This window comes from Mus pahari, chromosome 5 (genome assembly GCF_900095145.1).
Source record: "Mus pahari chromosome 5, PAHARI_EIJ_v1.1, whole genome shotgun sequence".
Taxonomy (NCBI): Eukaryota; Metazoa; Chordata; class Mammalia; order Rodentia; family Muridae; genus Mus; species Mus pahari.
This window is the reverse complement of record NC_034594.1, coordinates 100125724-100143274: the sequence shown is the minus strand read 5'-3', so window position 1 is coordinate 100143274 and position 17551 is coordinate 100125724. Positions and strand designations below refer to the sequence as shown.

Sequence of the window (17551 nt, the reverse complement as noted above, 5' to 3'; positions counted from 1 at the left end):
AAAAAAAAAAAAAAAAAAAAAAAAAAAAAAAAAAAAAACTAGGCCCAAGCAATTGCTAGAAGCTGGAAGAGCTGCAGGATGTTGTGGTGGGGAGGGAAAGTCCAGACACAGTCATGAAACATTTCAGCAGGAAGTGTCTAGGGATATCCCGGAATAAAAGGCCGGGATTCCCAGCATTCCAGGAACTTACTGGAGCTTCCTATTCTAAATAAATAAATTGGATTTGTACCTACCAAAGGTATGCTGACCTTATTCCAAGACTGCTAGTCAGCTAATATCTGCCATATATATATATTTCTTAGTCTTGTAAGAAATATAAAGGGCACTAATTCTTTAAAAAATAAAGTAGGAAAATGATTCTGAAACATTAACAAAAGCTGCTCACTACCACTCATATAAAATATACACGCACACATACACACAATTATGTACACACACAGTGGGGAGCAGGAAGAGAAGATGTTATTCACTCTAAAGTATTTTATTTTTCTTAGTTTTATAATGAGAAAAATGTTTTTCTAAAGTACATAATTAGATAAAATGATCTATCATAAAGAAGAGTAGGATACGAGGCTGGAGAGATGACTCAGCTGGTGAAGTGTTTGCTGCTAAAACATGCGGACCCGAGCTCAGATCCCGGGCATCCACGTAAGAAGCCAGGCCCAGCAACACACACCTGTAATCCCAGGGCTGGGAGATGGAGACAGAGGATCCCTGGGACTTGCTGGCCAGCCAGGAGAGTTAACCAGTGAGCTCCAGATTCAGCAAGAGACTCTCAAACATAAAATCAAGAGTAATAAAGGAAGATAACAGATGTCAACCTCTGGCCAGAGGCCACATACATGAACTCATGAACATATCCATGCATGTGGGGGGAACACATGTGTGCATGTGTGCACATACACCGACAAAATGACTTAGAACTCACTATCTAATTTGAAAAAGGAACTACTGTGAAACTTTGAACTCAATACCTGTAAGGTGGTTTTATCATAACGCATTTCCCAAACAAGGGAACAGGCACAAAGAGACCAAGAAGCTCCCAAAGTATCACTGAGCCAGCTATGAAGAACCTGGAGACCTGGGACCCAAGTGGTTTGACACCTTTAGCCACCTCAAGCAACTCATTTGAGAAAATGTCTTGCAGGCATAGGGTGTGGTGTGACCCACCTTTAATCTCAGCATGCTAGATGTAAAAGGCAGGTAGATCTCTTTAGCTTTGGGTTAGTCTGGTCTACACAGCAAGTTCCAGCCCAGCCAAGGCTACATAGAGAGATCTTGTCTCAAAAAAGAAAAAAGGAAAAGAGAGAGGAAGGGAGAGAGAGAAGGAAAAAGAGAGGGAGGGAGGCCTGCCCCACATTTGGACATCTCAAGAATAAGAACACATAGAACACTGGTGCCGGCTCAAATACACACCTGGACTGCAGACCACAGCAGCTAAGTAGCTCCATCCTCCTGAGAAACGCTGTGCATAGAAATGAGGCTTTCGCACTGTTCACTGTCTTCTGGAACTCTAAAGAAAAAAGGCAATAGTTAACAAAGCTTTAGAACTAAAAAGAAACCTCAGAAATGTCCCGCTACCCTATCTAAAGCTAGGAGGTCACTATACAGTTAGTGGTAGAACCAATCGTTTCCCTCATGTTTTTGAAGCACAATTCAAAGGTGTTCTCTCTTAAGAAAAAAGAAAAAAACTTAGAACAAAGCATATAAGACAGTGTTAACATATTCTATTATGAACTGCACCCAAACCAGTTTTCTACATTTAAATTAATTGTAGACCATCAATAAGTACTCTTGTTTTATCTGTGAACCAAGACATTTTCCTCCTAAAAGTTAGCAGTAGAGAAATTATTTCATTATCCTACAGATCCAAAAGAATAATTTTTCTCTTTATACAATATGAATTATATAATTTATTCTTTCAACAATTCCTGTCAAAATCCCTAAAGCCACTGTCGTAATTCTCCACTCACTGAGCTAACCCATCACTGATGTCTTTGAGACAGGCTCTCCCTCTGTAGCCCAAGCTGGCTCCAATCTCTGAATCCTACTGATCTTCCTGAGCTGCTGAGATTACAGAGAAGCACAGCCACACCCAAATGCAAACACAGAAAACCTGTGTTGTGATCCCAATGCTCAACAGGCTAAGGCAAGAAGATCAAGAAGAGTTCAGGGCCAGCCAGGGTCACAAAGTAAAACTATAGCTCAAAAAACCAAACAAACAAAAAATAAAAACAAGGGCTGGTGATGGCTTGGTTGGTAAAGTACTTGCCCCAAAGCATAAGGACATAAAGTCAATCTCCCCCAATCCACATAAAAAAATCAAGGTAAGACAGATGGATCCCTGGGGCTCACTGCCAGCCAGCCTAGACAAATTGGTCCAGGCTACCCAAACTGGCCAGTACCAGTACAACACTAAAAACTAAGGTGGAGTGTGATTAAGGAAGACATTTGACATTGGCCTCTGGTCTCTGCTCATGCATGTATATACACACATGTAGGTTCATGCAGACACAAATGAATGAATAAACACACACACACACACACACACACACACAAGCTTAAAAAACATTACAGGATAAAACATACCTCTGAATTCGATGTTTTCTGCATATAAAGGCAAAAACTCTTCTGACTCCTACCATCACAGGATCCCAATTATTATAATGGCATAGGAGAGTAACAATAAAAAATGAAAAAAATACAGGAATAGCGCCTGCAAAAAATAACCAAGAAAACTGCACCTAAAACAAAAGATTAAAATAAAACCTCAAAATTATCATTAAGGCAATTTTTACCTTTAATGTACATTAAGATACAAAGAAGACAGGGTAGACACTGATAGTATGTTATAAAGCATTACTATGTAGGAGGATTCAGGACATGAATTTACAATTCTATTTGCCTAAATAACCAGTAGCAATACTTAATGCGCTAGAAAGAAAGATGGCAAAAGGAAAGCAACACAGGTATGCCAATAGTTACTAGGCACGCCACCCAGAGAAGGGGAGTGTCCACCAATGGAGTTCCTGGGTCAAACACCATGGGATGCTCATTTCCTCTGTCATGGTCATCCCCTGCTCACAAATGGAGTTTTCTTCCTCAATTTCCCACACCATCTTCAAAATTTCACATTTGAAAATAAACATGTATGTTACAGCTGTGCTAACACAGTGTTACATTATAGTTCTTAATATTAATACAAAGTGAAACTGTTTAAGACAACTTTAGTGTCTAGATACAAGTATCCAAAATGCCTTTCTAGGCAGCCTGCTCTGAGTCCTGAGGTTGATGACAGACACACTGGTGATCTGGTGTACAAAAGGCAATAGCCACTCCTATTTGCTAAATGAGGAAGATGCGTTTGTCCTCTTCTGAGAGTTGCAAAGAAATATAAGGAATAAAAGAGATGGCTCAAGAAAGTGCTTGACTCATGAACATGAAGAATTAAATTTGATCCCTAGAATCTTAATAAAAATTCTGGAGATCCCAAAAACTCAAATAAAAAACATGGGCAAGGTGGTGCACACTTTCCCTAGCACTGGGCAGTGGAGACCCAAGTATCTCTCAACCCCCACTGGTCAACTAGTCTACTTAGAAAGGCCCAGGGTCCTGGGAAAGACTATCTCAAAATAGTTGGATAGCACCTTGGGAACAACACTCAATTCTGTCCTTTTGCCTCCACATGAGCACGCACACATGTGCACATATGTATTCATACAAACACACACATGCACAGAAAAGAAAGGAAATAAAGGAGAGTATTAATAGGCAAAACTCCCTGTGCTGGAAAGCATGTGCTGGTCCATTTAACACCACCATTATAACAAAAAAGTTTCATGAGACTGATGTGTTTGGTGAAAGCTTTCAAAGAAAAAACAAAAACTAACCCTCTAAGAGTGTTTAACATGCAGCCTCTTTTGCACAGTATATACACACAGAGCTTAAGTGACCCACAGAACATTCACCCAGGAGTACTCATTAAGAGAACTAAGAAGCCTGCATTTAGACACTGCAGTATTGATAAGCTATAACATTTTTTTGAATGATTACAAGAGCATCTAATAATCTAGGAATATCAGCACAGAACTGTTTTGCAAAGATTTATTTAGTTATGTGTGTGTGTGCTCCTGAGTGTAGGTGTGTACAGTTGCTGGTAGAGGACAGAGAAGGGTGTTAGAGCTCCTGGAGCTGGTTGTAAACTGCCTGATAGAAACTGAACCCAAATCCTCTGTAAAAGCAGCAAGTGCTCTCACACTGAGCCATCTCTCTAGCTCTACGGTATGATTTTTAAATAATGAATATACACATCACAAAGAGCATTTTGCCTTTATCCTTAACTATACAAGGACTTAAAGAAAAATAGCATTACTATAAACCTTGTAACTTTCAAATATTTCCCTTTTCAAATTGTATCAATGTAACACACACATGTACACTATGATTACTTATGACTTAAAATATTCAAAATCCAAATCCGAGTTAAGTGGCTGTCTTTCTCACAACTTTAGGCAAAGGTATACCTCTCTCCTCTACCCCTCTTAGAAGCACTAAAGAAACATTTCCCACAGGGTATGGAGTCACATGCCTTTAATTCCAGAACTTTGGAGGCAGAGGCAGGCAGATCCCTGTGAGTTCAAGGCCAGAAAAGAAAACAACTCCTAAATCATGTGGGTGTGGGTGTACTTGGATACATGGTATGCCCAAGCCAGAGGTCAATGGCTGTCTTTCCTCAGGTGCTATTACTGACCTCAGACTTTCCCTGTAGCTAGGTGGGCTGGTCAGTGAGCCCCAGGATTCCTCTTGCTCCCACTTTCCCCAGCATTACAAGCATGCAACAATACTCCCAGCAGTTTTTTCACATAGATTCTGGGGATCAAGCTCAGTCCTCAAGTTTGTGGAGCCCCCTCCTCAGCTCCTACTATTTATGTTTCTATGTATCAGAGTCTCTTTTAGCGAGAGAGGCATCACACATTGTCCACATCTGCCTCCCTTATTACTGACATACCCCTTAACTATCACTAGCTCTCCTTAGTTCCATCCTGCAGTATCTCATGAACTTACCTTTTGCATGCACATGTCGGCTATGATGGAGAGAGGTATCGTAAGGCTTAGTGCAAGTGTGCCTATCAACGATGAGGTAAGAAAGCAGCCCCTGAAAAGAAGAAAGGAAGCATAACTTCTACATTGAAAACATAAGAGAATGCCACTGAACAAACTTAGCCAACATTTCGTGTCCTATAACGTGACACAACTAAAATGACTCCAAAGCTTGTCCTTGACTATTAAAAACACAAACATGGAATTATAATGTGTTCTGGGTGCTTTATACTATTTATGAGCTATGCTTGCATATATTATTCAATTTTGGATATATAGTTTATATTTCAATAATTTAAAATATTACTGAGCAGAGTTTTTAGTTTTGTGCTGATACCTAACAAAACATTATCTTTCTTTAGGTGAAAAAATAAATTTTAAATTATGTGTATATGTGTGTGTTTGTACATGTGAATGCAGTATCCTAAGGGACCAGAAGAGGATGTGGGATCCCTCTGAAGCTGGAGTTACAGGCAATGGGTGCTGGGAACTAAATTCAGGTCCTCTGCAAGACCAGTGTGCACTCTTAAATACAGAGACATCTCTCCAGCTTCCAAAACAGAACTGTTAAAATTGAAATCACACATCAACTTTAAGAAACTGATAAGCTTGTACCACGAGGCCCACCTCTTAAATCTTCAATCTGAGAAACAGCACAAAGTCTAAGACTGTTATGGAGGTCTTACAAACTCCATATGGGATGCTGAGCTCAAACCTACTTTAAACTTACTGTCATAAAAAGAGAAAAATTGTAACATATGCTATCATCCAAGTTAATTCATTCATGATTTCCAGATCTGGTTCATTAATTTGCAGTGTATTGAATATAAACTTAACGACAACAAAATCCGTTGAACAACCAAATATGCCCATGCTCCTCCCTAAGTAAGCAATCCCAGAATCCACTGAGAATTCAGGAATTCACATCAGCACTCCCAGCTTGTATGTCTGGATGTCATTCCTCCATGGCAACTTTCATTTGTATACTACTACTCCTTATATGGCATGTACACACGTGTGCACATGTAAGCCAGAGATCACCATGCACTCCGTTTCCCTCTTCACCTATTTTCCAGACGAGTTCTCTCACTGAGCCTAGAGCTTACTGGCTCAGCTAAGCTAGCTGGCCAGCAGGTTCCAAGGCTGACTCCATCTTTGTGCTCCCATGTTAGTGTCAGAGATGCATGCCACTCTGCCTAGAGATCCAAACTCAGACCCTCATGTGTGCAGCAAGAACTTATCAACTGAGCCATCATCCAAGCCCCCAAATCTGCACTTTAAAAATAAAAATCTTTTATTTATTGATAGTTCCATACATGTCAACCAAAACCTTGAAAGCGCTTTTACAAATTTAAATGATTTGTATTGTCCTGCTTAGCTTCTGCTGTCAATTTAATACAGCCTAAAGCACGGGTTCTCAACCTGCCTACTGCTATGACCCTTAACACAGCTTCTCATATTGTAGTGACCCCCAACCACAAAATTATGTCATTGATAACTTGATAACTGTAATTCGCTATGGTTATGAACTGTAGTGTAAATATCTAACATGCAGGATATCTGATATGTGATTCCTGTAAAAGGGTCATTTGACCCTGAAAGGGTTGAGAACTGCTGGCTTAGAGACATCTGAGGGAGTCTGAATTGGACTGGACTGGCCTGTGTCATGGCTGTTACAATATTGTCTTAACTGATGATTAATGTGGGAGGGCCTGCTCCAACTTCCTCAATGTTAGGCTGCAACCTGCCCTAGGTCACTTCTGGTCAGCGTTTTCTCACAGCGGCAGAAAGGAACAAAGAGTATTCATTCACATATTTGTATTCATTCATTTATTAAACAGACACTTTTGAGCTTCTATGTGTCCTCTTTGCAATGGGCCCACAAAAATTAAAATCAAAGTCCATCCGTGCTCTATTAGAGTAATGTATGTGGAAAGGAAGTGCACAGAAGGGACCATCAGAACTCAGAAGACCCAGAAATGTCCAAACTACTCAAAAGTCAGCACAATGACAATGACTAAACTGCAGGATAAATAACAGAGCCTACCATAACCACAGAAACTCAGACAGAACTGTTCCGATGAGGCCGTTGATAATGATACACAACAGTACCACTTTGTTGGGAAACTCGAAGTCCTCAAAGCCAGTATAATGCAGTAAGAAGAACCCCGGCCATAAGAGCAGCAGATTAAACAGACCTACAAAACCTGAGGATAAAAGAGACAAGTTAAAATCATGACTGACTTCAATTTTCCAAACTTAACAACACTATGAGAAACATGAGATCTCCCAAGGGGCTTCAGTGAGTTGCTTAATTGGAGCAGGTGTTGGTTGACTATCAGTTTCTACAAACGGATCAATAGCAGGAAAATACAATATCAAGCACTGGTAACTGGTAACTGCAGTTTAGCTGGGGAGCTGGCTCGGCCAGTGAAGTGCCTGCTCCCCAAGCCTGAGTGGAATCCTCAGCAGGCCCACGCTGCACACTTGCACACTCAGCTCTGTGGACATGCAGACATGGCTCCCTAGGACCCACCAGCCAGTTAGTCTGGCTGAACTGTGAGCTTCAGAAAGCTCAGTGAGGCAGCCTGGAATCTATAATATTAAAAAAATAAAATCACGTGGAAGAGGAAAAATGCCTCCATATTCTCTCAAAGAATGACCTATGGATTGATAATGTCAAGTAAATAGCCTAAAAGGCTAAACATGTACTTGCCAAAGAACATTGGAATATCCAATTTATCTTCTCTGTCTACCTTTCTCTTGATCATCACAATGTAGACAGCATAGAACATAGCTCCCGCAAGGGACCAAATGGAACCTGTAAAAATCAACGCACAATTTAAACTGTTGCATCCATTCATGAACTCATTCAACGTATCCTACTACATATACTGAGAGTCTGATAATACATTGATACTAAGTAAAGAAATGAGCATGCACAAATGAAAAACAAAAACTAACTCATTCCACCCAGATCCTCTGGCAGGGTAGGAAGGGACTGAATGGATAAACAAATATAAGCAAAAGCATTTGCCTTGGAGACCTAACCAAATAACCACACAAATTCTAACAGTGAAAGTCAGATAAGTAACAGTTTGTTTGTCTTTATTTTGAAGCACACACTTCCTTTTTTCTCTACATCACTGATTCTCAACCTTCCTAACACAGTTCTTCATGCTGTGGTGACCTCCAAACATAAATTCATTTTGTTGATACTTCATAACTGTAATTTTGTTAGTTAAGTCATAATGTAAATATCTGTATTTCTAACCTCTTAGATCTCAGGTGGCCTCTGTGAAAGGGCCATTGGACCTCCAGCAGCTCACAGGGTGAGAAACTGCTGCTCTGCCGAACCCCTTTGACCCATGCTATTGTACAATCTAACAGATGCTTCTTTCCACCTCTAAGCCACTGCTTGACCTTGTTCTTTCCATCCTTCCACGTGAACACACAGATTCTCCACCACCACATCCTTAGGGTTCCACCTCTTCCCCCAGCATCCTCTTTCTACTCTGCTAAGTTTCCACTGATTTGTCTTCTGCTTTAGAGAATGTAACCTTTACTAATGTTAAATACAGTATTGCGGGTTGGGGAGAGAGCCCACAGGCTTGAGGACATGAGTTTGAATGTCCATGACCCACATCAAGTCAGACATAGAGGTACTGCATCTTTAATCCCAGATCTCCTGCAATGAGATGAGGGACAGAGAGAGACAAGACACTCCCAGGACGTTTACAAGCCAGCAGCCAGGTATTCACAGTGACAACTAACAAAAAAGGCCATCACAAACATGGAAAAAAAATCAAGAATCAGCACCTGAGGTTGTCCTCTGACCTCCACACAAGCATTGTGTTACACATGCACACCCGTGTGTACACAAAACATACACCATATATCCAAACAAAGGTTAAAATATGTCATTAATTTATTCTCTAGTGGTTTTATTTTATAATTCTCTTATTTTAAACCAAGAACTCTTTACAAGCATGTATGCGTATAATAGGTTGAAAATGTACGATAGAATGTGAATCTCACAGTGTGTGAATAATTACTCTCTGTCTTGATTAACTCCAGTTCAATGACCCTTATATAAGCCTTTAAAAACAATTCAACAATGTGCCAAGTGACCATACTCAATAGTTTAAGCTACTCAAAAGGACAATATTTAAGTCAATTTTTATATTATCAAAAAATTTAAAGCCTGTTAACAAAATCTTGCACTCAAAAAAACAAATGTATATTGTGTTTTACATACACAAAGTGACTCTGGGTCAGAAAGAGGAGATGTAGGTCAAAGCACAGGTGACTAGGCAGTAACCACAAAGAGTTTGGAAAACACTGCTCTATTCTATGAACTTCAAATATCTAGAGAAGCTAACTAATTTGGGCTCTAGTTACCTTTGGTTTTGCTAAATGTAGGCAGTGGATCAAAATTCAGTGTTTTCTTTAATAGTGACTGCTAAGAAAAGGAACAAGAGTAGATGTAAAAACTAGTGGGTAAAAGAAAGAAATACAGGCATAAGGGAGGGAGCAGAGACTGAGGGAATGGCCAACCAATAACCAACCCACCCAACTTGAGACCCATCCCATGGGCAAGCACCAATCCCTAACACTATTAATGACACTCTGTTATGTTTACAGACAGGATGTTGTCCTCTGAGAAGCTCCACCCAGCAGCTGACTCAGACAGATACAGACACCCACAGTCAAACAGTGGATGGGGCTTGGGGACTCCTTTGGAAGAATAGGAGGAAGGATTATGGCCCCTAAGGAGATAGAAACATCACAGGAAGGAATACTAACAGAATCAACTATCCTGGACCCTTGGGGCTCTCAGAGACTGAAACAACAACCAAAGAACATACATGGGCTGGACCTAAGGCTCCCCACACATAAGTAGCAGATGTAAAACCTGACCTTCATGTGGGTCCCGGAAACTGGAATAGAGGCTATCCCAAAAGCTGTTGTCTGTCCATGGGATATGTACTTCTAGCTGGGCTGCCTTGACTGGCCTCAGTGGGAGAGGTTGAGCCTAGCCTCACAGACACTTGATGTGCCAGGGTTGGGGGGGATGACTAGGGTGTACTCCACATGCTCAGAAGATAAAGGGGGGAATGGAGAAAGGATTGTGTCAGGGGGTGACACAGGTAGGCAGTGAGTGGGATGTGAAATGAATAAGTAAAAATAATGGTAATATAAAATAAATAAGTTAATTTTTTAAAAAGAGAAGACCTTCTTAGATTAAGTAATTAAATCAGCTATAGTCTGATTTCTTACTCTACTTGGAAGATATAGGGACTTATTTTCTGTCCCACATTCGTTTTGCACAAAGCTACATTCTTAGTACAGTGTGTTTGCAAATTATTGGGCTTGTGATTAAATAATAAATAATAACTCTCTAAAAAAAAAAGTATGACAACAGGATATTTCTCTAACCTCCAAGTATCTCCCACAAGCTGCTTACTACTTCAACAATTAGTCACCTTGCCCTGGAATACCCTGACAGACACTATTTTAGTACCTATATCACTAGCAGTAAGTTAAAGCAATGTCTAGGTCATTGGAGAAAATGCAGCAACGCCAGTCACATCAGGAAATGTTACAATCATGAAATTACTACCAATTTGGACAGAATCAATTTAACTAGAAAGAATTCTAGACAGAATCCAACTCAAATGGAGAAACACTGTACAAGATAAATGAGCTACATACTCCATAATTGTCAAAGTCATAGAAGACAAATAAGACTGCATTCAGGCTCCTACTGAAAGGACATTAGGGACCAAAAAAAAAAAAAAACCCCAAATAAAAATCAATAAATGATTCCAGGCCGCTAAAAAACACTATGGGAAATTATGGCTATATTAAGGATGGGTCTATAGTTCATATTATCAAAATTAAGTGTAAACTATAGTAGTAACTGCTTATGAAAGATACAAAAGTAGATGAGAAAATCAGTAGGTAATGTTAACTCTTGATTTCTGTAATTGCTCTGTGGTTATATAAGTTCACATCTGGAGAATTTGGTTGAAGCTCATATAAGAATTCTATTAACAGCCCTTTTTTGAATCACTTGCAAAGGAAAAGTTAAATTAAAAAAAAAAAAAAGAAGTAACTTTTTAAAAGACCATGTTACTGGGTCAGCAAAGTGCCTCAGCCAGTAGAGAAGTGCTTGCTTCCAAGCCTGGAAACCTGAATTCAATCCCTGGGACCCACAGTGAAAGGATAGCTTTATTTCTTATAGGTTGTTCTCTGACCACCACATGTAAGATGTGCAACATACTCACACGCACACACACATGTGCACACACACATGCACATACACACATGAAATAAATGTAATAAAGCTAAGTGCCTGCTAGTGCCCATGCTGTGTGTGCAAGTATCTGCATGCACTGCAGTAAGCACAAAGCTTGCCTAAATGCTGTAGCAGCAGAGCCATTAGGTTCTTACCTATTGTGTCTCTTCCAGCAGACTTTTCAGACCCAGACAGGTTCACCAGCACCACACCTCCAATGCTGTGAGAGCAAAACTCATTAATGATGAGCAAAACAGTAACTCCTAAGAGACTAATCATCTAGATTAAACACTAAGAACTCATCTTAACTTGGGGTAAAACCTGTCTGAGAATTTAGTGATTTCATTGATGAGTGCTCATGAGCTCATCAGCACAGTACAGTAGAGCTGCACGAACAGCTAATCCTCACAAATGCACATTGATGACTTACAGGAAGGAATTCTTACTAACAGCCTGTTTTGCATGGGAAAACTGAGGCCTGAAGAGGTAAGGTGTCTTGACAAGGACCACGTAACAGGGATGGAACACAGGCTGCCTGGCCCCGGAGTCCATCATGCTTACATGTCTTTTAATTGGGGAGAAGGGATAACTGGTCATCCCTTCGCCCAGCCTTCTGTCAGAGAAAGAAATAAGCCAAACCCATATAAAGCTAGAAATGGCACTCTTCCTGCAGGTGAAACCTAAACAGAAAGGCTGTCTTACACATTTGGCCAGTCCTGTTAACCACATGGTTTTAATGGGCAAAAGGAAGACACCTGAAAGCTGTTGAGAAGCCAGAGGACATTGATTCATCTAACTTACTTGTAGAAAATCTAGACTGAGCAAATTGGTGTGGGAACAAGATGAGTGGTTCTAATCTTCAAAGAGCCTGCAAGGCCTTCCGACTTCTGGGGAGCTTATTATTTGTGTATGCATTTTTTTTTCAAATAAACGAAAATGCTGCAAATTTAAAAAAATAGTCCAATTCTCTTGTCTACTAACCAAAGGACTCTGACACATTTGAGGAGCAGCAGAAAAAAGAAGATGCCTTTCCCTTATAGAATTATAGAATTACTGTGGTTAGAAGTTAAACAGAATACTCCTTACACTGGATCCCTCTACTCTTAGCATCAGATTTCCTATTAGCTATGACCACTGTTTGGAATAGAGTCAGCTGTTGTTTACCAGTTCCCACAATATAACAGAAGCCACTTCTCCATCCAGAGGCTGGTGCCATGAAGGTACCTAAATATACTGAGCACAAGTTGTTCTTCGAAACAGTTTAGAAGTTTGACCTCATCCGTCTGCATAACAGTCCCATGAGACAAATTCTACTGTGATCTTCAGTTTGGAGAGGTGGAAACAGGCAAGAGGTTTTAAAGTAATGTACAAGGTCTCAAAACTAGTAACAGAAGTAGGACTGGATCACAGACTGCAAGATTTTTGAGCTCATCAAATGTTTTTCAAGGCTGTAGCTATATCAGACTATATATGAAATTAAAAAAAAAAAACCTCAATCTCATTGTTTGAGGTCAATTCAAAACAGAGTAAGTATTAAATAGTGCTTGTTAGAATATTCTTAAGAGTAAGATTACACACACAAAATAAGTTTCAATTATCTTAAACTACAGCTCAAACTTCATTTTTTTTAAAGGACGGAAAGTAACTACTTTTGACTTGTGGAACATGTGGTTTCTCTTACAACTCTACTGCCCCATGGCAGCCACAGATGGTAAGCAAATGAATGAAAATGACTGGGTTTTAATAAAACTTTATTTGTAAGAACTGGCAGGCAGCTCACTTTAGTTTCCTAGTCTCCATTCTTAACCCACTTTAACAAGAAGTAATATTCTCTCAAAGTATTTGCAAAGTTCAGCATTTTATATCCATTCCCTTCTTTATCCAATAATACTAGGAAAACTTGTATCACATGGTACTGCTAAAAGTTAGCATATACTTCCAATAAAATGTAAACCTCATTTACTTCTTCAATATAAATGTATTATATTTCCAAAATACAAAGATATGTTTGGTTAAAACACTAGTCATGCATACAAGATGATATATCCCTGGTAGTTATGAAGACTAAATATATGTTAGTTGGGTCAACCAGAGTATCAGTGACACAACCTCGATCAGCTTTCCCTTGTGTCCACAAGCTGTAATATATAATACATTAAGAGTGATCAATCTTTTACACTTGCCAAGTTCAAGTCCCTCAGATACTTTATAGACACTGCTCCAAACTTTACAACAAGCTGAAAGCTATGGTTTTCCTAACTGCAGCAGGGCATAGGGGAAGCAGCAGGACTCTGACTCAGTCCCAGCTACCACTGCTAAGAAACAGTTTCACCATTAAGTGCTTCTGTTACCTCCTTTGCTGTCTCATTTTCCAAAAATAGCAGCTTTGTCAAAGTAAAGCATCTCCTTTAAGTACTATCTACGGGAAAAGCCCTCTGCTAGGCTCTTGGCAACATACAGACTATGAAGCCAAGTTTTAGCCTTTAAAAATGTACAGCCCAGCAGAGAAGCCAGGAGAAACCAGCTCACAGTTACATATGAAAGACTGAAGTGTAGTTATTAACAATGTGGCTGCTGTGCCCTGAGATAAAATTGCCAGATGAATTAAACAGAAAGTGAAAGATCACTACAGGCTAAAATAACTGGGAAAGACTCAATTTGGTTTCTAGAAGAAAAGAAAAAAGAGAAAATAACATAAAAGGGGGATTTGTGTCAGGAAAGGAGATAGACAACTGATGATTACATTCCCTGCTAAATGTGAACGTGAGTCCAATACTTAATAGTTTCTCAGTCAGTGAGAACCAGTGAATGGGTACCACAGCTGTCCTGAGGTCTTTCCCTCCAGCTATCCTAGGGGACACAGGCACCACGTCCACAGAAAGCCTTCTTTGATCTCATCTTTCTTTGCTTCTCCATTATAACATAAATTAAATTGTTCCAACATCATATTCTAAAGACCTTATTTATGTTTGTGTCTACATATGAGTATGTGTACATATATTTACAGGTATGCATGCCAGAAGAGGGGGTTGGATCTGTTAAAGAAGGCACTATAGGCTTTGTGGAATGGTCAGTTTGATGCATAGGTGCTTAATTCTGAACCCCAGACCTCATGATTGTCCTAGTAAGCTCTCTTAATTGCAGAACCATCTTTCCAGTCCAAATACCATATTTCTAAGCAGAGTAAACTAGCATACGTTATTCTTACCTTAAAATTACAGCCAATAGTTTAGAGAGGGTAAACCTGTCTCCGCTGTTACTCGGAAATACAGCTGCAAGGATTAAAGTAAAAAGCCCTACAGGGAGGAAGAGAAGGACAGTAGGCATGAGCAAATCACATACCAAGCTTTTTGTTGTTTTCTTTTGGTTTGGTTTGATAACAAAGGGTAACTCTGAGACAGGGTTTTCTCTGTGAGGTCCTGGCTGTCCTGGAACTCATTCTGCACAGCAGGCTGACCTGAAACTCATGTAGATATATATACCTGCCTCTGTCTCCCAAGTGCTGAGACTAAAGCTGTCTACCACCTTGCAGAGCTACGCATACCTACCTAACTTTTAAGCTAATTGTTTTTCAATTTTAAACAACTGATACGGCATTTACTTAAGTGGAAATGCTCAAAAGTCAGATTAAGAGCAGCTTCTAAACTAAGCCATTTATTCCAGCAGTACAGATAAGGATAGGCCTACTTATTTTTAAACTAGTAAGTATGAAGTTGAGCCTGCAGAGTAACTCTATGACCTCATCGCAGTCATGCCCACGTTCTAAGGTTATTTCCACAGCTTCAAAAATACTTTTTATCTTCCAGATTTGGAAGGTGAGTCAAAGTTAAAAATAAAACCCCCATTAGAGTGCAAGTTTTAGATATGAAATAAGCGGTACCATTCAACCAAAAGGATCAAGAAAAGGATCTCTGAAAAGGAAAAACACAGGGTAAGACTACCATCAGGGGAGCTCGGCAAGAAACCCTTCATACACTGCAGAACAAAAACCTCAGAGGGCCAGGTGTGGTGGTGCAGCCCTTCAATACCAGCACTCGGGAGGTAGAAGCAGGCAGATCCTGAGTTCAAGGCCAGCTTGGTCTACTGAGTGAGTTCCAAAACAGTCAGGGCTACTCAGAGAAACCCTGTCGTAAAAAACAAAAACAACAACAAAAAACAAAACAAAACAAAACAAAAACAAAACCCACTGGGAGTCAAGGGAGGGTACATGCCCAGCAAGCACAAGCCTAGAAAATGTTCATGCATTTCAGGATAAATCCAGAGGGTCATGTGCTCATGGGAGAGAAAGCGGCAGGCACACCAAGTGTGCAAAGGATTGATTTGCAACACTGAACAGACAGAACAATAGCCAAGCACAGGACTATGAAGTACTTGAGGGATCACCAATAGTTTAAAGTTCAGGCAGTAAACGATAACCATGCAAACATGGTTATACATGAACCATACCTGTAACCCTGCTTGGAAGACAGGCACAGGCAGGAGGATTGCCACAGGTTCAAAGCCAGTCTGGTCTACACAATGAAACAGCCAGAGCTAAATAGGAAGAGTCTCAGCAACAGCACCCCCCTCCCCCGCATAAAATTAGTTATAATAACTAATCGACAGCAGAACTAAAACAAATATCACTAGTGATACATGCATCAATTTATAAAGCAGATTCTGAAGACACACTTCTTACCAGAAGTTGAAGACAAAATATTCACTATGGCAACCTGTGTGTCTGAAAGTGCTTCTTGGTATGACAAATTTGCCAAAAACCACTAAACAAAAAACAAAGAAAAAAGAAAGTGAAACATCATGAAATATATTTATATCTGTCAATATCTGTCAGTCCAATTTACAGTCCCTTCCTCGACCCTCCTAAGCACTGTTATTATATGAGGTTTGTTTGTTTAAAGATTAATTTATTTATTATGTATACAGTTTCTGCCTGCACGTGTGCCTGCAGGCCAGAAGAGGGCAGCAGTCTCATTACAGATGGTTGTGAGCTACCAGTAGTTGCTGGGAACTGAACTCAGGACCTCTGAGGAGCAGACAGGGCTCTTGACCTCTGAGTTATCTCCCAGCCCATTGTTTTTGTTTTTAAGATTAAAAAGAACAATCATATGTATATGTGTGTATCTGTGTTGGGGTGTAGGAACTTGCATACAGTGCCAGCAGAGGGGAGAAGAGGATGTCAGATCCCTCAAACTGGAATCAGATGTTTGTGAGCCACCCAACGCAGGCACTAGGAACTAAACTCTACTCCTCTGCAGAAGCAGTAAGTGCTCTTAACCCTGAGTCATCCCTCCAGTCCCCATAAGTGGTTTCAAAACTGTTCTTTGAGAAAAAAAAAATCTCAAGCCCCCAAATAAAAACAAGCATTAATAGTCACACCTAAGATCTTGCTATCTGAGTCTCTGAAGACTCTAAGCCAGACACAGTGGCACAAACCTGTGACCCCAGCATTCAAGATCGGGAAGATTACAAGTTCCATAGGATGAAGACTAGCCCATGCTAGTAAGACCTTGTCTCAAAAGACAATTTAAATTGCAATAAAAATAAATAAAAATTTTTAAAAATTTAAAAAACAGAACTTGTCTAGCATTCAAATCCTGGGTTCAATCTCCAGTACCACCAACAAAAAATTACTAATGGAAGTTGGTTAAAAAAAAAGTATTCAGAGCTGGAGAAAAGGCTCAGCAGTTAAGACCACTTTTTGCTCATGTAGAAGACCTGAGTTTGGTTCTTAGCATCCACAATGCTTGCCTCAGAAACTCTTGTAATTCTAGCTCCAGGGAATCTGATACTGTCTTCTGTGTTCAAGCACATGCACACACTGCTCATACATATATGCACATTCACACACACACACTTGGTTTTTAAATCAGCAGAGATTTTGTGTGTGTGCAAAAAAGGTAGAGGAGAGATTGAATATCAATTCAACTTTAACATCTGTTTATTCATGCACTGATCGTGCTTTATTAGATTCATCTAAGTTAAATCCAAATTTTGGGAAACGCTCTTACACTGAACCACAGGGACCCTGGAAAGATGGGTTAGTGGGTGAGAGTGCTTGCAATGCAGACCTTTGAACCTGAATTCCGATTCCACACTCATGTAAAGAAGCCAAGCATGGGGCCGGGTGTGGTGGTGCATGCCTTTAATCCC

At 40.0% G+C, this 17551-nt stretch overlaps 1 protein-coding gene across 3 annotated transcripts in view; it reads right to left on the bottom strand.

Moving 5' to 3' along the window:
- Slc35f5 (solute carrier family 35 member F5) overlaps window positions 1-17551 on the bottom strand; it is a 35799-nt gene that overhangs the window by 5116 nt on the left and 13132 nt on the right. For 2 of the 3 annotated variants that reach the window (XM_029539092.1, XM_021197816.2), the window contains exons 8-15: window positions 16080-16161; window positions 14610-14697; window positions 11557-11621; window positions 7817-7921; window positions 7148-7307; window positions 5065-5155; window positions 2590-2744; window positions 1417-1513 (exon numbers count right to left, since the gene is read on the bottom strand). In XM_029539092.1, the coding sequence (XP_029394952.1) occupies window positions 1438-1513; window positions 2590-2744; window positions 5065-5155; window positions 7148-7307; window positions 7817-7921; window positions 11557-11621; window positions 14610-14697; window positions 16080-16161 (822 nt within the window). In that variant the 3' untranslated portion in view covers window positions 1417-1437. Of the gene's footprint in view, window positions 1-1416; window positions 1514-2589; window positions 2745-5064; window positions 5156-7147; window positions 7308-7816; window positions 7922-11556; window positions 11622-14609; window positions 14698-16079; window positions 16162-17551 lie in introns of those variants that run through there. The other variant, XR_003843899.1, reaches the window with a different exon arrangement.